Raw genomic sequence first — 11,366 nt, 5'->3', positions numbered from 1 at the left:
AATTAACTTATTGCTATTTTTCCAAATATTTGTCCCACTTTTAAAAATTTGGAAAATATAAAATTTTATATTCAATGTTTTCTAAATTATCGAAGTATTTATAATTATAATAATTAAAAAAAACCATATCTGCACTTCACAAAAATTATAAACTTAAATGGCATAAAAATAATAGCTTTCGAGATTTATTTCAAAAAAGAAAATCAGTTCAATTTAAGTTTATCAATGATAGAAAAGCATAATAATGACAAAATATTAGGTACTAAAATAATACCAGAGGGACCTTTTAAGTCTATTCATATTCAAGGAAATAATATTTCATTTAGATTCTAAATTTAAGTAGGTTACAATTGAAACTGATACGCTTATATTCCTCAATTTCTAATTATTTCTAACGGATGAACTAGATGTTGTTTACCACTATCAATTTTAATGAAGAGGAAACCGGGGACGTACATTTACTAACTTTATTTATTTTTTATGACGCTTTTATAGAGAAAATGTAAATTTACCGGCCTTGCTTAGATTCTCCGTTATTTAGAATAATCAGAATAAAAGCAAATCTATCATTAATGAGAATACAATACAGTGTAACAATTCGTTAGCCATAGTTCATGTTTGTACTGTGCGAGGTCTGGTAGGCGCTGGATATGTTCTTCTGGGAGCTGGAGCTGGCACTGGACTGCTGCTGGAAGCTGGATCCCAGCGAGGAGTCCTCCTTGAGATGATCGTTCTCCTGGCACCACTCCACAAAGTCATCTATTAGAACCGGCCAGGCACCCTCCGAATCGTAGTTACTCATCCGATCGTCGATGTTGGTGGCAAAGTCGAGCAGCAGGTTCCACGTATCTCGCGAAATGGCCCGCTTGTGTTTCTCCTCGAGGAACTGGCACCAGATGTCCAAGAACTTAAAGCGCCCACTAAGAACGATGCACCAGTAGGCAATGGCCATTTCCAGGTCAATACCTTTTTGCCCCGGATCCTTGGCGTAGTTGAAGGTAAAGTGGTAGAAGTCCTTGAACTTGCCGGCATCGTTCAGCTCCTGCTCAAGGATGGGCAGTTTGGCCTTCAGCTTGTCGATGCTATCAATGCCCAGGTCGCACATGCCATTAATAAACTCATCCCGCGAGAACTCGCACTGTACCTCGGCGTGAAACTTCCACGCTATGATGAGCACCAGTTTTGAGTCTGGCTTAAGGTCCAAATCCTCCAGGAAGTGGATGACACCCTGGGATCCGATTTTCAGGGGGTCACTGGGATCCCGATAGCGCATAAATAGCTGTTCGATGCGCTTGCGATCCAACTCCCGGTAATAGTACTCCGGATTCTGGAAGTAATTGTCGCTGGCCAACTCGAATTTCCAGTCGTTCTGTTGCAAACAGAATATAGCCGTCTGTTCGCCCGTGTGTGTCAGCGATATGAACTTCTTCACCTTATCGCGGTGCGTGCTGGATTTCAGTTTGTTCTGCAAAATCATAATGGGGCGTTATTGAAGATGGTTATGATGCGAGTGTGTAGTTTTAAAGATTCAAAATCTAGTGGGTAAAAATTGAGGGATTTGGGATGTACGTTTATTTATAAGATTTCTCCAAACTTTCCAAACTTCTCGTTTGGATATGATTTCTCTATTTTGAATGAAAATTATCTACATATCTGCCTGCAATTTGGAATATTTACATATCTCGGTGGCTCTAAGTTAAAGGACTGAATATGGGGTTTTTGTTGTGATGATGGGCTTTGACTTATGGGTAACTTGTAGTCCGGAAAGTGCACTATACGATTCCAGCGTTCTTTCTTGTTTACTAGGCATTTCGCTGCCCAGGCGAATTGCATAAATACAACAGCAGCAGCAACAACAACAACTACAACTAGTGTGCCCAAGCTGGCGCTGCAAGAAGAAGCTGCTGGGGATGAGAATATGGATCGTTTTAGCCACGTTCTCCACGGTTCTTATTTTATGCTAACTGGGCCAGCACTCGTGTTGACAATTTGGACAAGTACTTACCATTGCACTGCCACTGATTCGATTTTTGCACTTGTCTAGAGCTGCGGTTTCCGACTATTAACAACAAGAAACTGGGGACTGCAGGTGTTGGTAAACGACGATTGTTTGCCTGGAGAAACTAAACCAAACACGTATCGAGCAATTCCGATAGGTTTAATTTGCATAACAATTCTCGCGAAGAGATTTTTGTTGTTTTTGGTAAACCTGTGTTAATGGTTTATACTACTCAGCCATATTTTCCAAAGGGATATTTTTTATTTAGTTTTGTTCACTGATGAGTGACCTTCACTTGTCAGTTGAAATATACCAAATAGTTCCACAAACATACCGAAACATAAGTAAAGAATACTAAAATCATTATAAAAATTATCGCCTTAAATGAAGTTATATTTTATTTGAAATTACTTCACAATTTACAAAAAAAAAACCCAAAAAACTAATAAGAGTTCAAAGAAATTTATTTTATCAAATAGGATAGGAAAATTTCGGAAACTCTTGTTGGTAATAGGAATATTTTATTAAAAAACTTAAGAAAATTTCAATGATATATAATAAATAAGTTTTATAAATTTAAAGGGATGACAAATAATAATTTCCTTGTCCGTTTATTCTTTGTTTTCATAGTTTTTTTGAACAAAAATCTTTTGAAATAAGCAATTGTTTAAAAAGCAGTGGAAACACATTTCAAACCTATCGATTGCTGTGCGACGCGGCAGTGGAAACGCAGTAAACAATATATCGCTCGCCCATCTGATTCACTATTGATTTTCTACAATAACAAAGCTGAGTAAAGTAGACAAAAATAACGCAATTTGGAAAATACAAAACTGGGAAATTCTGAAATTCGGAATGACGAGATGCACCCTGGTACTGGGTCTCCTGCTGGCCCTGGGCAACCTTATTCACGCCAGTGATATCACGGATAAAGTGTTCGCAGACATTAAAGAGGGCATTGTGGCAGCTTTCGGGGATTTCGATTCCGACGAACTCACGGATGTCTTTGTGATTCGCAATGAGATGAAGACATTGCAGATACTCTTTGGTATGTTCTCTGAGCCGGCAAGATCCATTTCCAAAGATCTAATTGTCTGTTTAACATAGGGCACTACACGGAGCCTCTGCTGAAACTGGGGCCCTACTGCCAGTACGAAGATAAGACCATTGTGAGTGTGATACCCGGGGACTTCGATGGCGACGCCCTGATGGACGTGCTGGTTAACCTGAAGGGCACGGATAAGGACACCTACGAGGTGCACATTAACTGGGGCAATACCACCGAACTGAAGTGCTCCAAGGAGGGACTCTTTACCAGCAAAGGAGAGGTAATGGCCCTGGACTTTAACCGCGACATGATTATCGATTTATACGGCCTCGACGATGCGGGAGAGCGCACATTCTGGATATTCAACAGCAGTAGACTTCCGCCGGAGCCTGTACACCAGGCGGAACCCACGGAAATCAAGGGAAACTCGTTGAGCACCCCCAATGCAAATGCCTATCTGGATCTGAACGGGGACTTCTTGGCCGATCTGTTCTTGCAGACGGAAGGCTCTTACGAAATATGGCACGGCATCAACGAGCGAGACAAGCAGGAGAATTTCAGCTACCAATACCAAATTAAGTTCCAGCCGATCGGAGGCAACGACTACCACATCGGTCAGGCTGTGTTCATGGACTTCGAGCTGAAGGGCGTGCAAAATATTGTGGTTCCTTTTTGCATATTTTCCAATTGCCGGAACTCATCAATCATGGTGCACGATGGCACTGATTTTCGAAATCTCCACGTTAACTTCCATGACCCACAGGGCATCACCTGGGCCTTTGTGCCGCCCGTGTCAGATGATGTTTACCTGCGAACCATTACGGCAAGGAGTGGGGACTTCAACCTTGATGGCTACCCTGATCTCCTGGTTACTTTGCAGCCACTGAACGTGGGTAAGCCAGTGATGCAAACGTTCCTGCTAGAAAACGTGCCTTGCACAACGTGTAATAAGCCGCTGAAGCGCACTTTCGAGGTGCGTTGGGACGCCCTTTCGCCAATGGGCAACAACACGGTGGCAGGCGCATTCTATGACTTTTACCAGGACGGTGTGCTCGATGTGATTCTTATTCGAAAAGATGTAAAGGGCAAATACCAGCCACTCGCTTTCCGGAACACGCTTGACTATGACGCTAACTTTGTGAAGGTGATTGTGCTGACCGGTTTAGATAACAAGCAGAACCCGGAACGACGCACTCCTTTGGGCAGGAAAAAGCGCACCTATGGCACCAACCTGCCAGGACCTCGCATCACTTATACAACAACTACTCAGGATGGGGATCAGCAGTGCGGCAGTAGTGTTCAACTTCCGCAGGCCTCGTACTTTGCCCTGCAACTGCCGTATACGTGCTTTGGTTTGGGTCGAACGCCAAATTTTGTGGATCAATTGACGGTAGGATTGGGCAGCAAGTTACGTAACTGGACGCAACTTATACCGAACTCTCAAATCATTGTGGTTCCAAAACCCCTGAATGAACCGTCACACTGGAAAGCTCAACTCTTTGTCACGCCTAGCAAATTGATCCTCATGAGCGTCGTGGCCTTGGGTGGTACCTGCCTGGTCATCGTATTTATCATCCTTGTGCTGTACATTAAGGAAAAGCGCGAGGATAAACAGGAGCGCTTGCAGGAGTCCCACAGATTCCATTTCGATGCAATGTAAGGTCGCCCATTAAATGTAAATTACCTAATTAACTCTTTTGATTCAAACAATTTAGTTGAGCTTTATATTTTATTATTATTTAAAGTTGATTAATATGCCCAAAAGAAAGGAGCGCCCCTCTTGACTCCATTATGAGCTTTCCCAACTTATTGAGGTTCTAAAATACCACAAACAAATTGATAAAAATGTAGGCACCATTTGAAATCTAAGCTCATAATGCAATCAAAAGAGATTCTCCTTAACATCATATATATTTGTATTATGGTTTAAGAAATGTGATAATATAAAAAAATGAAAACAAGATGAAAATGCTCAGACAAAGTACATAGGGTTTGTCTTCATGAATTCGGGAACAATGGTGCGCTTTGCGTACTCCTTCTTCAAATCCAGGAACCTAGTCGAGCTGGAACATTAAAAGAAGGAATTAAGCTCAAAGTACGGGTAACAAACATAATTATAATTACCCAGTGAGATAAACGCGGCCGCGTGCGGCTACCAAATGGGCTAAGTAGGCGGGAGCCGGATACGAGACCGAGCGAGTGCAACGAGGGAACATGTGGCACAGGTTGTAGGTCAACTGCTGCAACAGGTCGATGTCCAGATTGCCTGTGTTCTCAATCACATTGTACCGTGTTGGCTTGGCCGTGCCCTGGATGGACTGGTGGCTGACCATGAAGAACTGCATCTCGTTGGGATGCACAATGGTGCGATCGACCACGGTTCCGGGGTCCACGTTGTTGAACTTGTTGTACTGCGAAGGCTCGCCGTTGGGAAAAAAGCGAGTATGATGACGCTTCACCACAATCACACAGCAAAGCTTTGGTTTAATACCCACCTGTAAATTGACAAATATCATAACAATTAACTTATATTTAATACCTTCTCATGTTAAATAGCGAGGGAATTGAAAAATTTACCTTGGCACAGGCCTGATTAATACCCCTCAGTTCTTCGTTTTTGATCTTCGGAAACTGGCCATCGCTTACGCCATCTCGGTAATAGAGGATATGCTCAGGATAGGCCTTGCGGTACTGATGATATACGCGCAAGTGCTCCAATGTTATCGAGTACATGTCCTCGATCTCCTCCAGAGCTCCTCGCTGCAAACGATATTGCATGTTATAAGCGGCTCCGTAGGGATCGTGTGAAGCTGCTACGCCGACCACACTGGGAATCTCGCGCTGATCGGGCGAGGGATGGGTCACATCGGCGCCCATGTACATGGCGTTCTTTAGCATTGGCAGTCGAGGATCATCCTTGATCTTGTGGTTGATGCCATTCAGCTTGGAATTGACCTTAAGTAGAATATTTCCAATCGTCTGGGGATTGAGCTTTCGGTCGAAGGTGTACTGCTTAATGCACTGCGTCAAAATGCCATGCTGCAGCTCGGCCTTCTGCTTAATTATGTCGTAAGAAGATCCAGACTGAGGAATAATCACAAATGCCAGATCGTGCTGGCTGCGCTTCAGTTCCGCGAAAACATCGTCTAGGCTGCGATCGTCCGAGAATGTCCTAATTTCCGCCTTAGACTCCAAGCTTATGTTGACTGACTTGCTTTGGCCCAACACGTTTCGTTCAAAATCAGCCACCTGGTTGAAGTGCATTTTGCGACCATACTTCGGGTCAAAATACACGATCGCCCACTTGTGCGCCTTGGGCTTGGGCTCCAAAAACTTCATGTTGTCCATGCGCCACGATCCGTTTCTGACCCCACAGTACTTGTTACCTTGATATTCCACCTGTGGTGGATTTAGGGTGCGGGTGCTCACTACAATAAAATCGTTGGCAATGCGTATGCCAAAGCGACTGATGGTCGGATCCAGGTTGTGCTCGAAGAATTTCAGCAAGTTCATAATCTTGCCCTTTCGCACATTGGTCGATGTGGCTGCAAACTTTATCATATTGGCCACCTGAGTGGCTCCATCCTTGCGCTGTGAAAAGAATATATTTTAATATTTAGAATTCATTTAAATCATCGAATTTTTATGCTCATATCTTAGCATAAAGCCAAAGGGGTTTTTATTTTTAAAAACGCAATAACAAAGGTATATGTTATGACGATATAGCTGAGACCTTAAAATAAAGATAAAAATACTCTTTGTGAACTTACGTTTAGGGCCTGACCTTCCTCGATGGTGCATAGCTCGATGGGCAGCAGAATATGTTTCATCGGAGGTCCGACATGCAGGCAATGAAGTTGGGGAAACTTCAAGTTGTAGTTGCGACTCTGGAAGTAGGCCGCAATGGTGACCTTCTTACCATCGTTTTCGAAGGTCTCACTGCTGGCTGGGCCACTCGAAAGTCCATTTACTTTGTATACCCTTGGAGCGCTAGCAAAGGACTGAGGAGGTGTGTAAACCACATTGATGCCTTTAAGAAACGGCTCAAGGAAGCGTCGTGAATTTTGCAAATTGGTTGTGCTGTTGATTTTAGCCTTTAAGCCATAGCGCTCCAAATATTCGATCATCGACATGGCAATCGGAAAGGATTTGTGCGATATATCTACATTTAGAAATGGCTTATCGCCCAGCATAAAAGCCTGATAAAGACCGACCAGGGCCTCGTATCCATCATCCAGTTCGAAACGTTGACCAGGCTCTGACATCTTAAAGAAGGAACGACCGGCACGAATAGCTTTGTTGTGGCAAGGTGAAGCCAACACTACCTCCATGCACTGCATGGCTCGCATGGGTTTGTCGAAAATTCGGTCTTTCATATATCTGCAAAAGGGCGCGTTAAAAATGTAATTTTATGATAAACACAATTTTTGTTTACGTAGTTAACGACTGCAGATCAATACTCGGATCATTGGTCTCCTTAATTTCTATCGTGTAGCGCAAAGTGCGACCATTACGATCTGTCACCTGAGAAATAAGCAACGACGAGCAAAATATTAAAAAAAAAAAACTATTATATTAACATTAAATAATTGAAACCGATTCTTTATACATTTACAAATGTTATTACTCTTAGTTGGACGTAACTCAATAAAAATGTTATTACTTTTAGTTGTACATAATTTCTTGCCACTTACAGTCACTTCCGGGTTTTGGGACTTCAAAGGCAGCTTATCTACCGAATAGCAAGAGGCTTTGCCATCAAAGGCGACTACTGCACCGCCCAATTGATTCATGCGAAATTGTTCGAATGCATGCCTGTAAAACTTTTTGGGACGCTCTGGCATGATCTTCACATCGTAGTGATATGCCACAGGCGGCATCTTGGACATGTCAATGTCCAGGTAGTTGACGCCTACTTGGCCGGGTTTGCCGATTGTACCGCGCTTGATGCTCCCGGCTGGCTGAGGCGGTAAAGCGACAGCCTGCTGTTGCTGTTGTGGTCCACGAGATTGGTATTGGCCCTGGCTCTGAGCACCATGTTGTTGTGCAGGTGGGCGCTGCTGGTAGCCACCACGTTGCCCTTGTCCTTGCTGTGAAGGAGGACGCTGCTGGTAGCCGCCTTGTTGCCCTTGTCCTTGCTGTGAAGGAGGGCGCTGCTGGTAGCCACCTTGTTGCCCTTGTCCTTGCTGTGCAGGAGGACGCTGCTGGTAGCCACCTTGTTGCCCTTGTCCTTGCTGTGCAGGAGGACGCTGCTGGTAGCCACCTTGTTGCCCTTGTCCTTGCTGTGCAGGAGGACGCTGCTGGTAGCCACCTTGTTGCCCTTGTCCTTGCTGTGCAGGAGGACGCTGCTGGTAGCCACCTTGTTGCCCTTGTCCTTGCTGTGCAGGAGGACGCTGCTGGTAGCCACCTTGTTGCCCTTGTCCTTGCTGTGCAGGAGGACGCTGCTGGTAGCCACCTTGTTGCCCTTGTCCTTGCTGTGCAGGAGGACGCTGCTGGTAGCCACCTTGTTGCCCTTGTCCTTGCTGTGCAGGAGGACGCTGCTGGTAGCCACCTTGTTGCCCTTGTCCTTGCTGTGCAGGAGGACGCTGCTGGTAGCCACCTTGTTGCCCTTGTCCTTGCCGCCCTTGTGCTCCCTGCCGCTGTCCTTGGCCTTGCCACCCTGAGCTTGTGGATTGCTGCCTTGGCGCCTGTTGTTCCCGACCTGGATTTAAAAATCGAGTAAGAAAATTAAATTCTTTTTTTTTATTGAATGATGAGTGAAAATAATTACGAAAGGACACGTAATACACGTATATACAAACGACTACGCTGATGTAATTTTAACAAAATAAATATTTTATAAAAGCACAATAGAAATAATTGGCATTGTTCAAGTTCCAAAAAAAAGTGCACGCAAACTGTTGCCAACGCAAAATTATTTCTTTTTGAAGTGGGATGAAATGGCCATATATTCAGTTGGGACCATTTTTAAACAACTTGGATTTGGATTAATTGAACAGGGACTTGGCTCGACTTTGGCATTTCTATTGGTGGAGCAGTTTACAACACGCAATATAAAAATTAAGGAACATACATATTATAAGAATATATGTAGCAAAACCGCACTAGAATTAATTGATAATACGATACTTCCGACTTCAACTCAGGACGATATGAACATAAAACATAGATTTAACTTCTCAATTGTTTAAAAAATTACGGTCAAGTCAGCTGCTTTTGATCAAGGAACGGCTGGCTTATTTAAGGCCAACAAGGTAATTTTTTAGAAAATGCTCATATAAAATAAGGGAAACTTAGTTAAATTCAATCACTGTTATATCAAATTCACTTCAGAGTGAAATTTAAAACAGGACCGAGATTTAATTATTGGATGCCTCGACATCGGCATTTTTATACCCTTTACTCGTAAAGTAAAAGGGCATACTAGATTTTTCTAACTAAATAAAGTATATATATTATTAAGCAGGATCAAAACTGGAGTCGATCTGGCCATGTCCGTCCGTATGAACGACGAGATCTCAGGAGCCATAACAGCTAGAAAGATTGAGATTAAACATGCAGATTCCAGAGACATAGACGCATCGCATGTTGACCCATGTTGCCACGTACACGAACCGACCATAACTGCCACGCCACACTTTTCGAAAATGTTTTGAAATTTTTTTAGTTTTCTTTTAGTTTACTAAATTTCTACCGATTTAAACAACTTTTTTGCCAAGTCAATCCCACAAACTGCCATGCCTACTTTTTTGAAACGTGTGTTGAAAATTTTTCAGTTTACAATATTTCTTTTAAATTGTGATCTAACGCCGACAAGCCAATAGCCACACGCCCACTGATTTTATTGCTTTTTTAAAGTTAATTTTTATTTATATAAATTTATATATATGTACATATGTACATATATCTTTTTTTTTTTTGGTTTAGTTTACCGCGACATCCGTTAATGTCGTGGAATTATTAGGTCACCCTCGTGGACGTGGAAATTGCCAACGTCTTAAAGTTGGACAGATTTATAGGTTTATATTAATTTGATGCAGAAAATCTATAATGTGTTGATAAGCGTTTATGCGTTCGTATTTAGAGAAATGGGAGCGTTATATCTTGTTTTGAAACAGTAATTTATCAATTATAATAGTTTTAACTATAATATCATTTATTGAATGCCATGATTGTTGGCCTCTTTGTGCTGCTAGAAAATAGCTACATATGTATGTATGTACATAGATAAAAAAATTCCCGGCACATTTAGTTTTTGTTAACTAATGTCCTCGTTTCGATAATTATGTATATTAAATATGTCAATAATCCAAGCTAAAACACTGTTCCTGATATCTTTCTTAGTTTTGCAGCAATACCGACATGAATTTTAATTTGCCACTGTAAGTGAGTTCAACACAATCACACCAGTTGAATTTCATCATGGGTGCATTGAATTCGGTGATTCCCCGGTAATTGGAAATCTTCTGGAGTATTCGATTGTCCGCTCTCAAAACCAGTGCATATACATATGTAGATGTGTGTGTGCCAATTTTTGCCTACGCTGACAAGATCACTTTGCACTAACCTTGTTGTTGTTGTTGCTGCTGTGGTTGTTGTTGCTGTTGCTGCTGCGGTTGTTGCTGTTGTTGTTGCTGCTGCTGCTGTGGTGGTGCAGTTGCGTCGCTCGGGTTTCCTTCCGGCTTGTACTCTGAGGTGGTAATAAGAAATTTTCATATGTTGTAATGCTTTTTCTGCATTCGGTCAACTCACTGTTCTTCTTTCCCATAATTATATTTTGAGGTCTTTGATTAATCTACTTTGAGAAAATGTACGAATCTATTTGCGTTGTTGCAGTTCTATAGGGTCTCACTTAGTGATGGTAGGCCAAGAACCTGGACGTAGGGATGTGAAAAATATATACAAATATCAATAGATCGATAGTCCTTGACTTATTTTCACATCCCTAGCTGACCGTTTCTGGTTTTCGGTTATCGATAGTCAGATAGTGATAAGGCGTCCAATTCAAATTGTTAAGCTGGGCTATTTCGGGGAATTTTTACTTGAAATTTCATTGTTGCTATGGCACTATTTTAAAATGTCAGATCATCACTTTCCGCCTTCTCCTTTTTTTATGTCGTTAATGAGTAAGTACAAAATGTTCTATAAATAATTGTACTAGATTTATTTATTTTTTATTTGGAAGAAAAAATATATACAAAAGTCAAACAAATTTGTTCACCTCTTCTGAAAAATTTTGTTTTTTATATTCCCACGTTTAAATGAAAAATAATGATAAATTCCTGAAAACAAGATTGTTGTTTCTTAATCATAAATAAA

The 11,366-nt window shown here is 42.0% G+C and overlaps 3 protein-coding genes across 6 annotated transcripts; 1 reads left to right on the top strand and 2 right to left on the bottom strand.

Moving 5' to 3' along the window:
* Window positions 1–453: 453 nt before the first annotated feature.
* Window positions 454–2,295, bottom strand: LOC122615526 (DCN1-like protein). Of its 2 annotated transcripts, none has more exons than XM_043790473.1 (2): window positions 2,006–2,295; window positions 454–1,465 (listed from the first exon to the last, which is right to left on the bottom strand). In XM_043790473.1, exons 1-2 carry the CDS (start codon window positions 2,006–2,008, stop codon window positions 602–604), a joined length of 867 nt encoding a protein of 288 aa, XP_043646408.1. In that variant the 5' UTR covers window positions 2,009–2,295; the 3' UTR covers window positions 454–601. The 2 variants fall into 2 exon arrangements, with proteins under 2 accessions (XP_043646408.1, XP_043646407.1); XM_043790472.1 differs by lacking the exon at window positions 2,006–2,295 and adding an exon at window positions 1,678–1,848.
* A 464-nt stretch (window positions 2,296–2,759) lies between these two features.
* LOC122615525 (T-cell immunomodulatory protein) lies at window positions 2,760–5,008 on the top strand. The gene is made up of 2 exons (XM_043790470.1): window positions 2,760–3,047; window positions 3,107–5,008. Exons 1-2 carry the CDS (start codon window positions 2,855–2,857, stop codon window positions 4,705–4,707), a joined length of 1,794 nt encoding a protein of 597 aa, XP_043646405.1. The 5' UTR covers window positions 2,760–2,854; the 3' UTR covers window positions 4,708–5,008.
* LOC122615524 (protein argonaute-2) lies at window positions 4,758–11,086 on the bottom strand. Of its 3 annotated transcripts, XM_043790468.1 has the most exons (9): window positions 10,800–11,086; window positions 10,615–10,737; window positions 8,647–8,748; window positions 7,742–8,598; window positions 7,483–7,571; window positions 6,818–7,427; window positions 5,625–6,638; window positions 5,172–5,542; window positions 4,758–5,110 (listed from the first exon to the last, which is right to left on the bottom strand). In XM_043790468.1, the coding sequence occupies exons 1-9, from the start codon at window positions 10,813–10,815 to the stop codon at window positions 5,020–5,022; spliced, it is 3,273 nt and encodes a 1,090-aa protein (XP_043646403.1). In that variant the 5' UTR covers window positions 10,816–11,086; the 3' UTR covers window positions 4,758–5,019. The 3 variants fall into 3 exon arrangements, with proteins under 3 accessions (XP_043646403.1, XP_043646402.1, XP_043646404.1); XM_043790467.1 differs by having other exon boundaries at window positions 7,742–8,748; window positions 10,800–11,082; XM_043790469.1 differs by lacking the exons at window positions 10,615–10,737; window positions 10,800–11,086 and adding an exon at window positions 9,657–9,684 and having other exon boundaries at window positions 7,742–8,748.
* Between the last annotated feature and the right edge of the window lie 280 nt (window positions 11,087–11,366).

This window comes from Drosophila teissieri, chromosome 3L (assembly GCF_016746235.2).
Source record: "Drosophila teissieri strain GT53w chromosome 3L, Prin_Dtei_1.1, whole genome shotgun sequence".
Classification (NCBI taxonomy): Eukaryota; Metazoa; Arthropoda; class Insecta; order Diptera; family Drosophilidae; genus Drosophila; species Drosophila teissieri.
The sequence above is the reverse complement of the archived record's forward strand: the minus strand, read 5'-3'. Positions and strand labels throughout refer to the sequence as shown.